Here is a 21,408-nt window from a genome sequence, read left to right as displayed (position 1 = left end):
TAAAACACATAAACCATATAAATAAATAAAGGATAATGCGTATTACAACATGCTTCAAAATAAATTCAGTTATTAATAAATGCCAAAATAACATCCTTTAAAAATGAGGAAGAACTAGTCACTGGATTTGGAAGTTACTGTAATTAAACTTAATTAGAGTTTTGTTTGCTGTTGAAAGCCTTAGCATCAAATATACTAGATACTGAAGAGCAGAATTGTATATTGCATTTTTTCTTTTATTATTTTAGTATTTAATTTATATTATTTATCCATTTTATTGCTTTTAAATTTATGTCTCGTAATCTCGAATCAAATTATCCTCCCCTCCCTCTTGCAGATCATCTCTTCTCTTCTCTGATGATGTGGGCGGGGCAACCTGTCACTCACGTGAGATCCACCAATAGCAAGCCACAACCATCCAATCAATTCCTCATGGACAAAATCAAGCCCCGCCCAAGGGTGGCCGGTATATGATCAAAATCTTACATCACGATACGAGTCGATTTATTTCACGACAACAATATATCTATCACAATGTAATTATTTTTGCTTTAAATAAGGTTTTTATGATATAACATTTTTTGATAGCATTGAAATTTCCTAATTCTTGTCAACATTTTCAATATCACAAAAAACTATTAGCTTAAGAAAAAAAACTCAAGCTTACTGAAGACAAGTAAACAGTGAACAAACAACAATAGAACAGACACAAATGAAATAGACCTACCTGAAAAACTTCAAGCACTAGAAATAAGAAATACATAAATTGTATAAAGTAATCAAATGTATATAAAAAACACTGCAAAGTCCTCACTATGTAAATTAAACCTACATTTATTCTTATTAAAGTTACAAAAGTGATTCAGTCAAGAGCAGTGAGAGATTTTTCTCTCTTTTGTTGTTTGATTGACATTAATGACACACAGACGACAGCAGGTTTATTAGGCTCCTGTCACTTTAAAACCCAATCAACGGGTCTAATATACTTGTGCGTTGTTTTTTCTGTTTACTGTGAAATGTTTACGTTCACTATTGACAGGGTTTATGAGGATACTTGTACAGATTGGCGTTTTGATGACTTGTGTGTATTTATAGTACCAAGGTCTGTCTGAATCCTTGACTCTGATTGGCTGGATGGTGTGCAATAAAACCGTTTAATGCACAGATCGTTCCAGTCAGTTTAATCACCGGTCTATATTAATGCATTGAAGCACACACACACACACACACACACAGCGCACACACACAAACATTCAGCAGCACAGAAACTTGTTATATAACTTGTTAATCGCTACTTCCGTTTCATGCTGACTTTAAGGCAAAAATAATCAGAATTGAAAGGCAATTACTACTATAAATATTTGTTTGTTACATGCAGAAACATATTTACGCATAAGAGTGTTAGTTTAGTTTCACTGAGATACTATTATAGTTTTTCTTCATAATTTAAATTTATTTTATTTTATTTTATTTTTATTCTATTTCCTTTTTCATTTTTGATAAAGTTTTAGTAATTTTGTTGTGCGTTTTTCTCATTTTTATTAGTTTTTGTCTTTTTTTTCTATGTCTAAATAGTTTTTTATTAATTTTCTACTTTAGTTTTAGTTATTTTAGTACATCAAGTTAAACCAAATGAAAGTGAGAAATGTTGTCTTGGCAACTAGCTGAAATAAAATAAGTTCAAGGTTTTTTCATATTTTATTTTATTTTAATGTTTATTTTATTTCTAGTAACACAATGTTGGTAACACTTTACAATAAGGTTCATTAGTTAACATGTATTTACTAACATGAGCTAACAATGAGCAATACATTTGTTACAGTATTTATTAATCTTTGTTAATGCTAGTTAATAAAAATACAGCTGTTCTTTGTTTGTTCATGTTAGTTCACAGTGCATTAACTAATGTTAACAAATACAACCTTTGAGTTTAATATTTTAATAGTAAATATTGAAATTAATATTAACTAAGATTAATAAATGCTGAAAAAGTATTGTTCATTCTTAGTTCATGTTAACTAAGGTAGTTACCAAAATCTTTTTACAGTTTTAGTTACTGTACTGTAATATATACTTTACAATACTATAATACCCTGGATAGAACATCTAGATGGATGTTGGGTTGTTTTATTAGGCGTTTCAGTTGAAAGATATTTATGGATGTGTATGTACGGTCTCTCACCTCCAGATTCTCCAGGCTGATCCTCTTTGTACTGAGGAGTGGAGTAAATGTCCAGACTGACCGGTCCGTTCTCAATCGGCACGGCCGACACATAGTCAAACGACGTCCCGTTGGAGTTCACCACGACTACCTTCAGGATAACAGGAAATATATACAGGAGGGACAGGAGACATGATGTGCACAAAAAATTATGCTAATAAAATATACAGCATGCAAAAAGAAGTGAACATTCTCTCTTTACATTCTTTACATATTCATGGGTGAATCTCACAAAACAAGAAAATTGCCATAAAAAATAAAAAAATAAGCCAATGTTTTCAACAAAGAAAATTAAGATTTTAATTGTGTATTGTGACTATTTTATTGTACCATTTTCTTTCAGTGTTATGTGAAACTCTTATCTATCTATCTATCTATCTATCTATCTATCTATCTATCTATCTATCTATCTATCTATCTATCTATCTATCTATCTATCTATCTGTCTATCTGTCTGTCTGTCTGTCTATCTATCTATCTATCTATCTATCTATCTATCTATCTGTCTGTCTGTCTGTCTGTCTATCTATCTATCTATCTATCTATCTATCTATCTATCTATCTATCTATCTATCTATCTGTCTGTCTGTCTATCTGTCTGTCTATCTCTCTGTCTGTCTGTCTATCTATCTATCTATCTATCTATCTATCTATCTATCTATCTATCTATCTATCTATCTATCTGTCTGTCTGTCTGTCTGTCTGTCTATCTGTCTGTCTGTCTATCTCTCTGTCTGTCTGTCTGTCTGTCTGTCTGTCTATCTATCTGTCTATCTTTCTATCTATCTGTCTATCTGTCTGTCTATCTGTCTGTTTATCTATCTATCTATCTATCTATCTATCTATCTATCTATCTATCTATCTATCTGTCTGTCTGTCTCTCTGTCTGTCTCTCTGTCTGTCTGTCTGTCTGTCTATCTATCTGTCTATCTATCTATCTTTCTATCTATCTATCTGTCTGTCTGTCTGTCTGTCTGTCTGTTTATCTATCTGTCTATCTATCTATCTATCTTTCTATCTATCTATCTATCTATCTATCTATCTATCTATCTATCTGTCTGTCTGTCTGTCTGTCTATCTATCTGTCTATCTATCTATCTTTCTATCTATCTATCTATCTGTCTGTCTGTCTGTCTGTCTGTCTGTCTATCTATCTGTCTATCTATCTATCTTTCTATCTATCTATCTATCTATCTATCTATCTATCTATCTATCTATCTATCTATCTATCTATCTATCTATCTGTCTGTCTGTCTGTCTGTTTATCTATCTATCTATCTATCTATCTATCTATCTATCTATCTATCTATCTATCTATCTATCTATCTATCTATCTATCTATCTATCTATCTATCTATCTATCTGTCTATCTATGGTATTACAATAATTAATTAAAATGCTATTAATAAAACTAATAACATAAAATGAAAAAAATCTAAATACAATTCATGGCCAATATATTAATAATAATTATTATTATTATTATTATTAATAATATATTTATTATCAAATTATAATTTGATTACATATTACTGCTGTCAAATATTTAAACAAAATTAATTGCAAAATGAATGCGTTAGTAACACTAACTAATAATAAAAACAAATAATACAATAATAACAAATAATACATAAATAAAAATGAGATTCATGGGAATAATGGGAAATATATTAAGAATTATTATTATTGTATATGTTTATTAATAAATAATATGATTCCCCCATGCAGAGAGCTGGAGTTTCTCAGTAAATCCCACTGAATCTCGCCACATCAAGAGCGGCGTACACACAAACACAAGCTGCTAAAAGCCTAAATCAATCACACTATATTTGTCTACAGTTAAAACTTGCAGACACAGAGTTACATAAGCCTTGGCAAAACCACGATGAGTGCAAACCTCTGAGGTGCTGTACCCGTCCAGAGTGGAAATGAGCTAAAGAGAGGGGAAGAGAAAGACAAGGTGAATGTATTGATGAGCACAGGAGGGTCGATAACATTATGCTGTTCTCTAACATCAGCAGCACTATTCACAGATAGAGACGCGGGCTCAAAGACCTGTAACGGGACAGAGGGTGTGTGCTGGAGTTTAGGACAACACAAACACACTTCATGATGTTCTTAAAGGGATACTTCACCGATTAGCATTAAGCTTTGTATCAGTAGAAACCCGGTAGTATTTTTTGTCTGGAAAAAAAACTCAGATGACGCAAAAATCTTCATTTATCGTCATCAGAGGCTTTTTTGTCCAGAGGCGAGAGACTCCAGCCAGTAGGAGGAGCTCGTCCCGCATGTGTTCAACCCGCCCATAGGGGGATCTCACGATAAAACGCCGTCTTTTCAGTTTCGAGTCGACTAGTAGCCTAGCTGTATCATTTCTCCCGATACTGCCCTCTGTAACCGGTAGGCGTGGCTTGGGAGTGTCCTCGTAGGCCAGCGAAGCAAGTGCATTCTGGGAGTTGTAGTCTTTCATCCACATGAGCCAAAAATACATTTTCTGGCTTTTCTCAGTCTAGAAGGCACCAACTTCTAAAATAATTTCACATTTCTACTACATAAATGACCCAATTTAAATACACATTCATAAATCGATATTTTACATGTGGAAGGTGAAATATCCCTTTAAGACAAAACACACATGCAAAAACTTTATGTTTTCATGCACTTGTCAAATTTGGCTTTTCATAACGTGTCGTTTCAGAGTAGTGCAAAATATAACATTCAAAATACACTTTAAGTGTTTCTTTACTGCACTTAATCTATTTCCGTCTGTAGATTTCAATTACAATAGATTTCTTTAAAAGCGGTTTCTCAAATTTCCACTTCAGCAGCTTTACATACACCAAACTTTAGTTCTATATATTTTTTTACATTTGTTTCTTCATATATCATTTTCCTGATTTTAATATAAGATTTGGTAACACTTTAGATTAGGGTGCAATTCTCACTATTAAAGGAGTGGTTGATTATGATTTCACTTTTCTAACTTTAGTTAGTGTGTAATGTTGCTGTTTGAGCATAAACAGCTCCTGCAAAGTTACGACGCTCAAAGTTCAAAGCAAAGGGAGATATTTGCTTTTAAAGAAATTAAGGACTACAACAAACGGCTGGTAGAGACTACACGACATTCCTCCCGGGTTAGTGACATCACCAACCCTAAAATTTACATAAACTCCGCCCCCGGAACACGATTTATAGATTATCATGACAGAATATGCTAATCAATGACTAGAAGATAACTACACATAAGCTACATAAATTCATCAACTAACCATTCAGAAATGTTGTCTACATGCTAAAAGTTTTTGAAATTTTCAGTGCATGTGTGTGTGAGGTAAAAGGACACGAGTTCTTGAAGCTCCGCCCCCTGTGCTGGGAGCAGCAGCTCATTTGCATTTAAAGGAACAGACACAAAACGGTGCGTTTTTCCTCATCCTCAAAAAGCGACAATTTTAACATGCTGTATAAAAATATCTGTGGGGTATTTTGAGCTGAAACTTCACACACACACTCTGGGGACATCAGAGACTTATTTTACATCTTCTGAAAGGGGCATTATACCACCCCTTTAAGTTAATAGTGAGAATTATAGGATATATATAATAATATATGCTTCATACGTACTAATAAACAGACAATATCCTAGTAATTAGCCATTTTGAATTTGATTAAGAATTTTGAATCTGGCTTTTTCCAATGTTCAGATTTCTCTGCTGGAAATATATGCAAATTAGGGCATATTTAATTAGACAACGCCTAATGTTCATATTTAAACATAACATTTCAGGAAACGTGTAATGCAAAAAAAAAAAAAAAAAAGTTTTTTTTATTTTAATCAACTGGGGAAGTATGATAATATCTATTGGTTATGTTTTTCTAGCCTTGGCTTAAAGGAATAGTTCACTACAAAATGTAAATTCTGTCATCATTTACTCACCCTCAAGCTGTTTCAAACATGTATGAATTTCTATCTTCTGCTGAACACACAATAAATATATTTTGAAGAATGTCGGTAACTAACCAGACAGTTGATGGACCCCACTGACTTCCATAGTAGGAAAAAAAATAATACTGGAAGTCAAAGCTGCCCCGCCACAACTGTTTAGTTACCGACATTCTTCTAAATATCTTTTGTGTTCAGCACAAGATAGAAATTCATACATGTTTGAAACAGCTTGGGGGTGAGTAAATGATGACAGAATATACATTTTTGAGTGAACTATCCCTTTAAGACAACTAGACTAACTGCTGTTAAATATGAACTCGGAAAGGAATACTACGTTTTTACTATTGTTGTCACATGACTTCATTGGGCCCTATTTTAACGATCTGAAACGCAAGTATCAAGCGCAAAACGCAAGTAACTTTGTGGGCGGATCTCGCAAATCTAAAATGGGTTGGTCTGAAGTAGCTTCATTACTCATAGGTGTGGTTTGGGCGTAACGTGAAATAAACCAATCAGAGCGTCATCTCACATTCCCTTTAAGAGCAGACGCGCTTGTTCCATGGCGGTTTGCTATTATAACGGCGGATTTGCCAGGCGCACGCCAGGAGCGGTTCACAGCCGAGGAGACCGACGTTCTCGTCAGGGCCGTAAAACACAGAGAAGTGACATTGGGGATGGAGAAACACACCCAAATTAGCTTCGGTTAAACAGGCATATGATAATTTGGGTAAACGTGTAAGCTAGATTTATGCCTATTTTTTCACATCTTCATGGACACAACAATGATTTTTCATTGTTGTGTGTTATTTTTTATTTTCCTCGTGTGTTAATATTTTTCCTTGTAATAATGTATGATTTGCAAAAATGAAAACTGCTGCTTCTGTGTGTAGATGACAGAAGCAAAGTGTATGCACGTTGTGCACACGCTACATTGATTATGGCCAAGCATGCGCCCTTAAAATAGTATCTGAATAACATGCGCAACGCGCCACTGACTTTAAACGAGGTTTTTCCTGGTCAGTGGAGGAATTGTTTTCTGAAAGTGCAAAATAGCACCAGGGAACATTTGCGCCGGAACACGCCTCCTCTTTTCGCTGAACCGCCCCCGGGAGCGCAAGTTCATTACCTAATTTACCGACGTGCGTCTGTGGAGGGAAAAGTCCGCTGTGCGTCGGGTGCAAAATAGGAATGAAACATGCGTCGGTGTACAAAGTCAATTGCGCTGGGCCCATTATGTGCATGTTTAATTCAAACTTCTATTGTTCACTGTATAAAAGTTCAAAGTTAGCATCTTTGTTTCCTCACATTTCTTTCCTCAGTTTTCTGATGCGCTTTCCACCAGAGCAGCCGCTTCCGGCCCAACATGCGAATAACGCTGTTTCCAGCCGTCTCGTCTCCCTCCTCTATCTCCTCTTCCTCACTCTCCTGCTGGAGAAAGATCAATAAACACAAACATATTCACTGAGTAGCATGAATGAAATTAAGACATGTGTCGTGACTCGTGGAGAAGCTTGCGGATGATAAACATGTTTAATGGAGTCCTGAAACGAAAACAACAACATTGCACTACTCATTTTATCGCATGAAGTGCTTATGATTCATCATCGATCACATCGATAGCTTTATGCTGTGAAATCACGCTGTAATCAAACCTAGAAGCACAGAATCAATAAGCTCATCGATGTGGGGGGGTTTAAAGGACCCGTGTATTGAGCGCTCTATAAACCCGTGAACTGTGTGTCACAGATATTTTCCTGTCATATACATCTTCATAAAATATAGAAAATATAATACACACAGCTGGCTAATACTTATTTAAAAACATTCTGAGAGGTATTTCTTGATTTTTTTTTTTGCTTTATCTAACTGAAATGTTTTACGCCAATAAATCTTTTTTTTTAGAGATTTGTCTTTGTTTTCTCAAAAATACTTTTAAAATCTATTTTCTTAATGTATTAAAGTGCATTTAAAAGCATGAAATCAAGACAAACGTGACATAAATGACTAAAACAGCATGATCTAAACCCTTTGTTAAAAATGGAAAGTTGTTTTCAAATAAGATTGTTTTTCTCCATTGGATTTTTTTAGGCATAAATATTATTTGCTAATATTTATTTAGAAACATTCTGTGTTCTTTTTTAAGAAATATTATGGGTATTTCTTGATTTTTTGCTTTATCTAAAGGAATATTGGTCAGTAAATACATTTTTATCACTTTTGTAAAATCCCTGAACTGTTAAAATCCATTTCTTTATGTATTAAAGTAGTTTTAAAAAAGCATTAAGATGAACATGACGTCAATAATCAGAACACAACATTTAAAGTTGCTCTGCGATAAAGACAATTTGTGCGTAATTTATTAGTATTAGTATTTTAGTGTATAAGTATAAGTTAGTGAGGTTTATGTTTAAAACAAATAAGAAAAAGCTTTCTGATAATATTAATTTAGACATATATTTATTTATTAAGAAATATTACAGGTATTTCTTGATTTTTTTTGCTTTATCTAATTGACATGTTTAATTGGGAATATTATTTTAATTGGTCAGTAAATCATTTTATAGATTTTATTTGTCCCCGTTTCCTCAGTGTAACTCTACATATTAGTCTTTTGTAAATCCCTAAATTATTAAAAATCCATTTCATAATATTAAAATGCAATAAAAAAATAATTAAATCAAGACAAAGGTGCTGGATATAAAATATTAAAACTTGCTTCCGAAACTTTTGTTTTTTAGATGTTTTGTTTGTTTGTTTTAAGTATAAATCTATTTTAGTGAAGTCTATTTATGTTATTTATTATAATTTTAAATAATTAAGTTTCACTTTAAATAAATAAGTAATTAACATTATTTATGCTCAAAAACAAGAAAAAGCTTTTTGCCAATGCAATAAATTGAAAGATATTTTTAACTGGAAAATAAGAGAAGTAGCAGTAAATACATTGAAATTATTACTATATTACCAAAATAATACTTTAAAATATTCACTACATCTTAAAATATCAGTACCTGTATTATTATTTTTTTCACTTTATAAGACAAATAGATCATTCTGATTTTTAAGTGGCGTTAGGCTCACCATGATCATGGGATCCTGCAGCCACAGACGGATCAAGGTGGCCAGTGTGTAGTACAGGACCAAGAGCATGATGGGATTGACAAAATGGTGCCATTTCAGACCACTGCTGACAGCGAGCTTCCAGGTAGAGGAGCAGTTGGTTTGAATGATGGAGGAGATACCAAACACACTGTGGAGAAACATTCAACTGTTAATGTCTTCATTACGGGGTGTTTTTATCCTCGTCTTACTCTTGCTGTGTCTGGGAGAGAAATGATCACATGACTACGGCCCATTGTAAGGGAAAAACAGGAAGTGATGTCGATAGAAAAGGCTGTCAACACTGTCATTCAACAGTCACGCAGATCTTTCATCAACTACAATTAGTCCACAGTCTTTTCCAACCAGATACAACACACACACACACACACACACAGGGCTGCTTCCACAGAAAATGAGAAACAATAGCGGTATCTCTTACTATTTATGGATCCCAGGAAAGAAAGGTAAAACAGGCGGATAACTAAGAGTGTTCGAGTTTAACGAGTTTATCGGACCACAATGCACTTCTAACTTCAGTTTGAGTCGTCTTAATTAACCTTTGCGATCACGACCGCAACGCAAACCTTAAAAGCTGCTTTTAAACATTGAATTGATTCGAAATCACTCAGAGAAACACATCAGGAACACACTTTCTTCACACATTTAAACAAGGCTGCTGGACTATACATAGAGCTAATGGTTGCACGCAGTCGATGAGCTGATACCGAGCGTCAAGGACACGAGCGATGGAGCAGATTGAGTCCGTCAGCGCCTGCAGATCATGAACGCTTCATAACCAGGCGCTTTACACTGGTCAGATCGGAGAACACGGAGGGAAATATCCGGCGAAGGACAGCTAGTGCTAAAATAAACAGTAGAGGTGTGTTTGTTGCAGCAGTTTAAGGCATCACAGGCATGCAGAAACGGCTCTATAGCATCATCCATCATGCTGAACGGCAACGCAGTGCAGTGAAGAATTACACGATTATCAGGCTTTTCCAATATTTAGAATTTTTACATCATTTTTGGGGGATTTTTTTTGTAATATATTTTTATATTTAATAATATATTATTATTCAAAATATAAGTATTTTTATTACAGTACAAACAAAGAGTTGGTTTTTTTTTACAATAATGAGATTATTTTGCATTAAGGCACAAATGTAAAAAAAAAAATATATATATATTTTATTCAAATTATAACGTTTTTTTTACAGTACAAAAAATTAAGGTTTTTAAAGTAATGAATATTTATTTATTCATTCATTCATACATACAATTTAATTTAATTTAATTTAATTTAATCGCAGTTGGTTTTACATCTTCACAGAAATATATTTAAATCTGTAGTAAATGTAAAATAAACTGACTGCAGAATTATTATTAATAGTTTTTACACTACTTTTTAAAAGTTTGGGGTAGGTCAGAAAAATAAATTAATACTTTTATTCAGCAATGATGTGTCAAATTGACAGTAAAGACATTTGTAATGTTACAATATTATGATTTTTACCTGTTCAGTGAACAAAATATATCCAATATGGCAGGAATAAGCAGGCGATTTTCATTTTTAATTCAATTTTTAACATACTTAAAAATCATTAAATGCCAAAAAAGCGTCCAGTCTAATTAAAAATATAATATATTACCCAATATTTGAACAGTATGTGCTATGGATTTTCATGCTTATTAGACTAGGCATAAGTTTAGCAACGTCTACGCAAAAATTTGGAATTACCTTAATGCATAATTTAACATTATAAAAATGTCTTGTTAATCGCATCATAAAAATGCTGGATCTATTTCAGGAGGGTTATTACATAAATGATTGTAAAAGAACAAACGAGTGATTCCTTTGGCATACACACACACACACACACACACACACACACACACACACACACAACATTCGGCTGATATGCGCTTATGAAGCTACATTTATTTGACTCTACAGTTCGTCTCCAGGTCTTTTGTGGACTGGCCTTTGTCAGAACATGCGAGAACAGATGGGATTCGGGATCTTTTATCTGTGCGCCGCCTAAACCCTGCGTGTCTATCAAAGCCCAGGCATTATGGGTATTTTAACACTCATTCATTATTTACAGTATGCTGCAGGTACAGATTAATATGCATATGATAACATTAAACATATGACAGATTATATAGTATTACTGGCACTGTCGTACAAGCTTGCATTCAGAGTCCACTCATTTATAAATAATTAAAGAGGACCTTTTGTGTGTTTTTTTACATGTTCATCTTTCTTTAGTGTGTAATGTTGCTGTTTTAAAAAGCATTCGCATTAAAAAGCTCTGCAGAGTTACAGAGTCCCTCCAGCGGGAGTTAATCTCTATATCAGTGTCTCTGTTTCTGAACTCCTGAAACGCCTCCATTGTAGTCTTGAGTTTTCTTCCGGGAACGAACACGTCACAATATTCCTCATTTAAATAATTAATACACAGAATAAAGGGGCGGGGCCTGGTTGAGTTAGTTAGTAGTGTGTTGAATCTCACGGTTGTATTAAGGGGCGGGGCATTTCCCAAACACACTCGAAGCGCTTGACCAATCACAACACACTGCTCCAGCCGACCAATCAGAGCACAGTGTGCTTTCCAGAAGGAGGGGCTTCATAGAGACAGGAACTAAACAGAGCGTTACTGACAGACTGGGAAGAGAGGTGCTGCAGCAATGGAGAATATGGGGGAAATTCTTCAAGCATTAAAAACTATTCTAGTAGAGCCCAAAAACTAAATCTAGACTTGGCATAATATGGCCTCTGTGGAGCAAGTTTTTTGCATAAAATAGATGTAAGTTGTTTGACAAATGTTATTAAAAAGGAGGGTCTCCGACCATCTACCACCAGCGGCCTTTTCTCCAAAGCCAAATCTGGATGAACAAACAACTGACAGTGCAAAAACAGAACAAAAAACATGATATATACTGTCACACATACTAGATATAATATTAGCACTAAACATTACGCAGTACGTGGCATATGCTGACCTGGTGTAGCTGTCGTTGGGCCTGATGGCCTCCTGGAGGAACTGGAACTGGTTGGAATAAAGCACGATGAGATGACCAGCACTGAAGATGGCCATGAGGACACACAGACAGCTGAAGAGGAGCTTGTCGAAGGTCTTGCAGAGCGACCACCACGTGCACAGACCCAAGAACACGAAGAAGTAGACGGCTGACGTCAGAGAGGGGAGCATGATACCTGGAGACCAGAACAGAGGCCGTTTTAAGTCCTATTCGGACGGGATTAGCTTTACTAGGGTAGATGTTAAGTAGCTGAATGTAATTTTACCACAGGACGTCTTTGATATTAAAGGCCAATTCGCACGGGATAAGATATCTCAGTAAAACTAGCAGAAGTGGGAGAGTAACTCGATTTGCGCATCGCCGTCACTCCTGTATGTGTGTATTACGCTGCTTCCTGATATCACGTGCGCAAACACATATAACCTATATATATATATAAAACAGTTATGTCCGGTCGAACGATGTATTAATTAACTTCAGATTGGATTGTGTTGGTAATAGGCACTTACCAAACGCTAAAAGATGTTTCGTGCCTCTAACAAGTGCTGTCGATCTTCTCTCTGATCTGAATGGTGTGTGTGAAACACTTGAGTTTTGCCACAGACTCGTTCCAGCGTCTAGAACGCAACTGAACACTTTTTCAAGCGTCTCCATACTTGAAAAACAGTGGAAAACTACTTTTAAACAGGAAATTATGAAATATTTACGTACATATTTACAGCGGGTCTATGCGCACGGGATTAGTATCACCTGAGGTCATTTTCCCGGACATTTTTACAGAAGGTAAAAGTTGCCGTAATCTTTACTGACATTGTCCGTGATGATTACTGAGATGCACATTCTGACGGGACTAAAATCACAGAGAAGCTCTGGTGATTATTACTTTACCCCACCTCTCCATGTTAAACTAGTCCCATCCGAATAGGGCTTTAGACTGACTGTTTGGCTTATGGGAGATTAAAGAATTTAAAATAAAGAATCCTGAACAAAATGTATCACGGTTTCCACAAGCAGCACAACTGTTTTCAACATTGATAATAATACTCAAGCAACAAATCAGCATATTAGAATGATTTCTGAAGGATCATGTGACACTGAAGACTGGAGTAATGATGCTGAACATTCAGCTTTGAACTTTTGAAAGGTAGTTCGCGTTAAAATATCACCTGTTAATCCCAGTAAGATGGTGACCACCACTTGTCCAGCAGTTGTGATGAGGTTACCGATGATCTCTTTGAGTTTGTTTGCCACTCCTGCTACTCTGCGCAGAATCTTCATCTTTGTGCTCTCCTGCACCTCTTCCTCCTCCTCCTCCTCCTCTTCCTCATCCACACCTTCTCCGTCACGCTCCTCTTCCTCTGCCTCATCTTCTGCATCAAAGTCCTCATCAAACAGCATTTCCTCATCTTCATCTTCATCATCGTCGTCGTCATCATCATTTTCCACCTTTTCGTCAATCTCCTCCTGTGTCTGATCAGAGAAGACAACAATCATGCACATTTACGAAAATGAAAATGAAAAACACATATGACCTACAGCATTTGTCAAAATCTGCATTATACAAGCCAAGCAAGCAGCGTGGACTTAAGTGAATATTGTTTGCACCACCAGCTGCCTTTTCTCCAAAGCCAAATCTGGATGAACAAACAACTGACAGTGCAAAAATAGAACAAAAAAAACAGAATTTTTTAATGTTTATCATTGCGTGATATATACTGTCTGAAACACTAGATATAATATTAGTACTAAACGGTCTGCAGTAAGTGGCATAGTAGTCCATTTCTCTGTTTATGTGCTGTTGAATCTGGTTTAGATTAACTGTGATCTCACACACAGATTCACAAATAACAATAAGGCCCATCTAGCTTTAATGGCTCCATATGTATGGCCTTCAGCACAGGAAACTACTTCCTGCTCACGGTAGCACATACTGATGAACACCAGTAAACGTTTAGCTACAGCATGAAGCAATTCTTTAAACCTCTAGTTATGTCTCCTAGTGTTACTCATCACCCTTTAAACAAAATGCAATCTGGACGGATGGATGATGGATGGATGTATAGGTGGATGGATGATGGATAGGGGGATAAATGGATAGGTGGATGGATGGAGGAGGGAGGGCGGGATAGGTGGATGGATGGAGGGAGGGATGGATGGATGGAGGGAGGGATGGATGGAGGGAGGGATGGATGGATGGATAGGTGTATAAATGGATAGGTGGATGGATAGGCAGATAGATGGAGGGAGGGAGGGCGGGATAGGTGGATGGATGGAGGAGGGAGGGCGGAATAGGTGGATGGATGGAGGGAGGGAGGGATGGATGGATGGAGGGAGGGATGGATAGAGGGAGGGATGGATGGATGGATAGGTGTATAAATCGATAGGTGGATGGATAGGCAGATAGATGGAGGGAGGGAGGGCGGGATAGGTGGATGGATGGAGGAGGGAGGGCGGAATAGGTGGATGGATGGAGGGAGGGAGGGATGGATGGATGGAGGGAGGGATGGATAGAGGGAGGGATGGATGGATGGATAGGTGTATAAATCGATAGGTGGATGGATAGGCAGATAGATGGAGGGAGGGAGGGCGAGATAGGTGGATGGATGGATGGAGGGCAGGATAGGTGGATGGATGGAGGGAGGGAGGGCGGGATAGGTGGATGGATGGAGCAGGGAGGGCGGGATAGGTGGATGGATGGATGGAGGGAGGGATGGATGGATGGATGGATGGATGGATGGATAGGTGTATAAATGGATAGGTGGATGGATAGGCAGATAGATGGAGGGAGGGAGGGCGGGATGAATGGATGGATGGAGGAAGGGAGGGCGGAATGGATGGATGGAGGAAGGGAGGGCGGGAGGGATGGATGGAGGAAGGGAGGGCGGGCGGGATAGGTGGGTGGATGGATGGATGGATGGATAGATGGATGGATGGATAGATGGATGGATGGATAGATGGATGGAGGGAGGGAGGGAGGGAGGGATGGAGGGAGGGCGGGCGGGATGAATGGATGGATAGGTGTATAAATGGATAGGTGGATGGATGAATGGATGGATAGATGGATGAAGGGAGAGATGGATGGATGGATGGATGGATGGGTAGGTGTATAAATGGATAGGTGGATGGATGAATGGATGGATAGATGGATGAAGGGAGAGATGGATGGATGGATGGATGGATGGATGGATGGATGGATGGATGGATGGATGGATGGATATAGGGAGGGAGGGAGAGAGGGAGGGAGGGAGGGAGAGAGGGAGGGAGAGAGGGAGGGAGGGAGGGAGGGAGGGCGGGAGAGAGGGAGGGCAGGCGGGATGGATGGATGAATGGATGGATGAATGGATGGATGAAGGGAGGGATGAAGGGAGGGACGGAGAGAGGGGGTTAGCAGAAGGATGTTGAATGCCTCAGAGTCACTGTAAAAAGTTTGGGAACCGCTGATCTAGAATACACTTCTAGTCCAAGCCTTGCCTTTCCTCGTCCTATCACATAAACCTGTTCTCATAAAACAGTTTTGTAAGATTTTCTCTGGGAAAACGAAAATTTGGAGAGCTGTTACTGGGGCGGGATTAAAAAAATGTGATTATGGGATTTCACAGAGTAAAGTTCTTTAACAAGATTCTGCTGCTGGCTGGCACTGCATGCACACTGTAATTCATCCAATCATAATCATGTAAGGGATAATGTAGTCACTGTTGCAGAATAAACATATTCTTATTTTTTTTAGATAATGAATGGCGAACTGTACATTATCCTGCTGATTGATTGTTTTTCAGTTGAAATTATTGTATTATGTGAGAAGAATGAAAGCATGGACCCTACACCTACTCCAAACACTACCGGTTAAACACTATTCCCACTATTATATAATCTTTAAACACATTATTTCTACTTTTCAAATATTTTGAATTTTTATTTAAAATAAACACGTCTCCAAACAAACATGCGATGGGAAAAGGGAAAAGAATGAGTTCAGATAAAGGCGGATTTGAACTCGGGTCTGTCACGTGATTTGCGTCAAAAGCTAACGCCACATGCCACAAGCCACATCTTCGAAACTCAAATGAATCTTTCTGATGAAATCTGAGAGTTTTCTGTCCCTCCATTGACAGCTACGCAACTACCACTTTAACACTTCAAAAGTTCATAAAGAGATCGTAAAACTAATCCATATGAATCGAGCGGGCAACACTTTCTGAACTGGTAGTTGTGTAGCTGTCAATGGAGGAACAGAAAGCGGTCAGATGTAAATAAAAAATATCTTAATTTGGTAGGGTAAATAGGGTATAGGGTACCCTGAATAGGGTAAAGTTTTTAACTAGCAGATATCACCATGAAACTTTCCCAGTTGATTACCTACATTAAGATGAGAAAAAAATGTATTACAAGTTTTCTGTAATTTAATGTTTAAATATGCAAATTAGGCCATATCTAATTAAATATGCGCTAATTTGCATATATAAAAAAAACTTCTGAGTATTGGATAAAGCCAGGTTAAAAATTATTTTTTTATTGTGTTCACATATTAGATGGGAAAAAAATTACAGAGGGATTTATGGATATCTACTTTTGTTATCTGTAAATCAGAAAATACTGTCAATAGCCTTAAAAAAATGATTTTCGCCATGTTTTTTGGAATAAAATGTTATATAAATCAGGCTAGGAATAATATATTTACAAATCCCTCTGTAAAAGTCTTCATAATATAACTAGGTACAAGACTGGAAAGTGTGGTGTATATCGGTGCTACTGAAGTGGAGATTTCAGACTTGGAGAATGAGAGAAAAGTCATTTTGAGAAAACGGGCTTTAAAGATTTTGATCAGCCAATGAGATTGCGCATTCAGCCCTTTTACTTTCACGATTGGTTGCTGATAAAAAGGAAATGACCATATTTGGATCCGACAGGATCATACAGGAGAGAGAGAGCTTCCTAACGGTGCGTGTGATGACAGGGTGACGGCAGCGATCGCGGAGCAGCATGTTGATTAAGAACGCCAACTTTTGTTGAATTTATGAGAAATCTACAGACGCAAACAGACAAAGTGTAGTAAAATAAAGACCTTAATGTGTATTTCTGACTTTTTTTCACCACACGTCTGAAAGAAGACATGTTATTGAAGACAAATATCCAAAAATCTCAAAATTGACCAGTAAAAAACCCCGATGTTTTTGCCTGCCGTGTCTCGCCTTAAGTTAAAGTAGCTCAGCAGATATAGTTGAGTTTGATAAATTGATAAAACAGACAAATTATTATTAGTATTATTATTAATATAATATATAAATATATAATATATAAAATATAAAATCTAATATAATTGAGTTCACGTAGTGTAACAGCGCAGCGCTTCTGTGTTGTACGTCAGAACGCAGGCTCACTATTGGCCGACACTAGTCATGTGTGTGATGCTGGCCAATAGTGAGCCTGCGTTCTGACGTTGCGCTGCGCTGTTGCACTACGTGAACTCACTCAGAGGAACACACTGAAGAAAATGAAGAGTTGTCATTATTTTTGCGCACAAAAAGTATTCTCGTCGCTTGATAAACTTCAGGTTGAGTCACTTGGACTATTTTAACGATGTCTTTACTAACTTTTCTGGGATGACAGATATCGATCACAGAGAAGCCTATGGAGGAGTGAGACGGCTCTCAGATTTCATCATAAATATCTTCATTTGTGTTCTGAAGATGAACGAAAGTCTGACGGGGTTGGAACAACATGAGGGTGAGAAATTACTGACAGAATTTTCATTTTTGGGTGAACTAACCCTTTAACGCTGGCCTATCCATCAGTGCTGGAAAGAAAAGTTCATGATCATTGTGTCTGAAACGCGTCAGACTGCAGCCCAGTAAACCCATCAGCAGAGGTGTCTGGAGAGCACATGTTCTCTGTGTGTGTGTGTGTGTGTGCGTGCGTGTAGAAGCAGGAGTGTGTGTGAGTACTCTGACGCACCTTCTCCTCGTGCTCGAAGTCGTGGTTGTCCTGGGCCATGTCCTCGCTGAGACGCTTGTGAACCAGCTTTCGGCACAGCAGCCACACGGACAGGCTCGCCATGAACATCCCGATATCTGGGAGGAAAACTCGGATACCATTGCCTGCATCTGCACCAATGACACTACAAACACACACACACACACACAGAGAGAGAACAGATTAACACACAGTACAGTCACAGAGCCTTCGGTTACACTTTATTTGGTAACACTTTATTTTACAGTGTCCTTGTTACATGTACTTACCATAGTAATAACAGTAAATTATGCATAATTACATGCAACTAACCCTCAACCAAACCCTAATCCTACCCTAACCCTATAGTGAGTACATGTAGTTGCTTAATATTACTCAGTACTTAAATATATAGTTACACTGTAACAATTCCACCTTAAAATAAAGTGTAACCCTTTATTTTAGGGTGTCATTGTTACAGTGTAATTATATCTTTAAATACTGAGTAATAATTAAACTTAGTATAGGGTTAGGGTAGGATTAGGATTGGTTTAGTTGCATGTAATTATGCATAATTTACTGTTATTACTATGGTAAGTAGATGTAACATATGCAACACGGACACTGTAAAGCCTTCGTTTAATGTATATTGATTATTGTTCCGCATACATCTTTCTTTAACGAATGTTCCAGTATTCACATGAATCTGTTACAGGTAATCGTGACTATAACAAAGAAACTACCGTCGCCAGAATTCCTATTAAACCGCACACCATGTGTGAGAGGCGGAAAACATTTGTGAGAATGCCGTTTTCCAAACATTTTCCAGTTTGAGCTTCTAACACATCTGTTGTGCGCTCGAATACGCCGGTTTATATGCTTCCCCACCCAGTTCAGTAAACTCTGCCTCGCACCATATTAAAAGAGTATAAATATTTCCCATAAAACACATACTGGGTTCTTCTGAAACGTACACAACAGTGAAATCAAGTCTTTCTCAGAGTTCTAGTCTGTGTCAGGTTGATTTAGTCTGAACAGGTTTGAATGAAGGTGTTTTTGATGATCGGTTTCAACGTCATTCAGACAATGAATCGCCATTATTAAGTCCTAAAGGGAAACATATGGTGCATACAATAACCTCAGATGTATGGAATGATTGATGTGCTAATACAATATACAGCCTTCCAGTTAGAAAGAACACTAAGTGTTGCTCCAGGTGCACTAAAGCATTTATTATGCATGCATCTGGAAATACAACAGAGATGCATGACTTATATGACACTAGACACAACTAGATACAGTCCAGGAGGACAATTAGGCTTGAGTAAAAAGCTGATTTACAGTATTTGCACCAAACTTACCTTACTATCAATTAAAAAACAAAAGTCTTTGGGATTCAAACATTCAATTTACAAAAAAAAAAATGAAAAGCCTAGATTTAATAACTGTGCAGCTGCAGTTAAACATGAAATTGCGGGTAATAATGACCCGATAACATTAAAATTGTCAGACATTTTGTACACGCCTTCCACAACACCTCAGGGTGTCACAACTTTGCAGGCATATTCATAACTCTGAATGAGAAACTGTCACAAAATGTAAAAAAATATATACAGTACTGTGCAAAAGTCTTAGGCATGTTAATACTCTACATGTTAATATTAGTCTGATATTACCATGCCTAAGACTTTTGCACAGTACTGTACATATATCCTAGGTTAAGCAATATTTCCTGTAACTCAATTTTGTGTTTTGGGTCAAACTGAACATAATACAAGGATTAAGAAATCTCTGCCTCTTTCGCCTTGTAACAATGAATTTCAGACCCCAAACATCCACTTCACAACCATTCCTGCATCAACTCCACTGCGCTCGTGTGATTGACTTCAGCGGGCCGTTATGTCACAGATAAATGCCTTCGCTCAACTAACAGGAGTATAAACAGTTTACAGCTGAACTTCCGGCCACTTATGAGGAATCGAGCCATCCCACCAGCACTGCTGGAAAAAGGTGCCGGTCGAGATTCCCGCACTCAGAAAACCACACTTAATACAATCACAGTCAGGCCAGCGCACACACACATCAGGTCAGCACACACACATCAGGTCAGCGCACACACACATCAGGTCAGAGCACACACACATCAGGTCAGAGCACACACACACATCAGGTCAGAGCACACACACATCAGGTCAGAGCACACACACATCAGGTCAGTGCACACACACATCAGGTCAGCACACACACACATCAGGTCAGCACACACATACATCAGGTCAGAGCACACACACATCAGGTCAGAGCACACACACATCAGGTCAGAGCACACACACATCAGGTCAGCACACACATACATATCAGGTCAGCACACACACATCAGGTCAAAGCACACACGCATCAGGTCAGAGCACACACACATCAGGACAGAGCACACACACACACATCAGGTCAGAGCACACACACATCAGGTCAGAACACATCAGGTCAGAGCACACACACATCAGGTCAGAACACATCAGGTCAGAACACATCAGGTCAGAGCACACACACATCAGGTCAGAGCACACACACATCAGGTCAAAGCACACACGCATCAGGTCAGAGCACACACACATCAGGACAGAGCACACACACACACACACATCAGGTCAGAGCACACACACATCAGGTCAGAACACATCAGGTCAGAGCACACACACATCAGGTCAGAACACATCAGGTCAGAACACATCAGGTCAGAGCACACACACATCAGGTCAGAGCACACACACATCAGATCAAAGCACACACACATCAGGTCAGAACACATCAGGTCAGCGCACACACATCAGGTCAGAGCACACACCCACATCAGGTCAGAGCACACACATCAGGTCAGAGCACACACACACATCAGGTCAGAGCACACACACACATCAGGTCAGCGCACACACACATCAGGCCAGCGCACACACATCAGGTCGCGCACACACATCAGGTCAGCACACACACATCAGGTCAGAGCACACACACACATCAGGTCAGAGCACACACACATCAGGTCAGAGCACACACACATCAGGTCGGCGCACACACATCAGGTCAGAGCACACACACATCAGGTCAGAGCACACACACATCAGGTCAGAGCACACACACACATCAGGTCAGA

General features: G+C 37.9%; 1 protein-coding gene across 1 annotated transcript in view; it reads right to left on the bottom strand.

The window, feature by feature from the left end:
• piezo2b (piezo-type mechanosensitive ion channel component 2b) overlaps positions 1 to 21,408 on the bottom strand; it is a 107,551-nt gene that overhangs the window by 63,897 nt on the left and 22,246 nt on the right. Inside the window, exons 5-11 of the mRNA XM_084412371.1 lie at positions 18,261 to 18,423; positions 13,475 to 13,778; positions 12,270 to 12,483; positions 9,246 to 9,414; positions 7,470 to 7,592; positions 4,119 to 4,154; positions 2,183 to 2,312 (exon numbers count right to left, since the gene is read on the bottom strand). Coding sequence (XP_084268497.1) covers positions 2,183 to 2,312; positions 4,119 to 4,154; positions 7,470 to 7,592; positions 9,246 to 9,414; positions 12,270 to 12,483; positions 13,475 to 13,778; positions 18,261 to 18,423 — 1,139 coding nt within the window. The remainder of the gene's footprint in view (positions 1 to 2,182; positions 2,313 to 4,118; positions 4,155 to 7,469; positions 7,593 to 9,245; positions 9,415 to 12,269; positions 12,484 to 13,474; positions 13,779 to 18,260; positions 18,424 to 21,408) is intronic.

This window comes from Rutilus rutilus, assembly GCF_951802725.1.
Source record: "Rutilus rutilus genome assembly, chromosome: 6".
Lineage (NCBI taxonomy): Eukaryota > Metazoa > Chordata > Actinopteri > Cypriniformes > Leuciscidae > Rutilus > Rutilus rutilus.
This window is presented reverse-complemented; position numbering and strand designations above follow the sequence as displayed.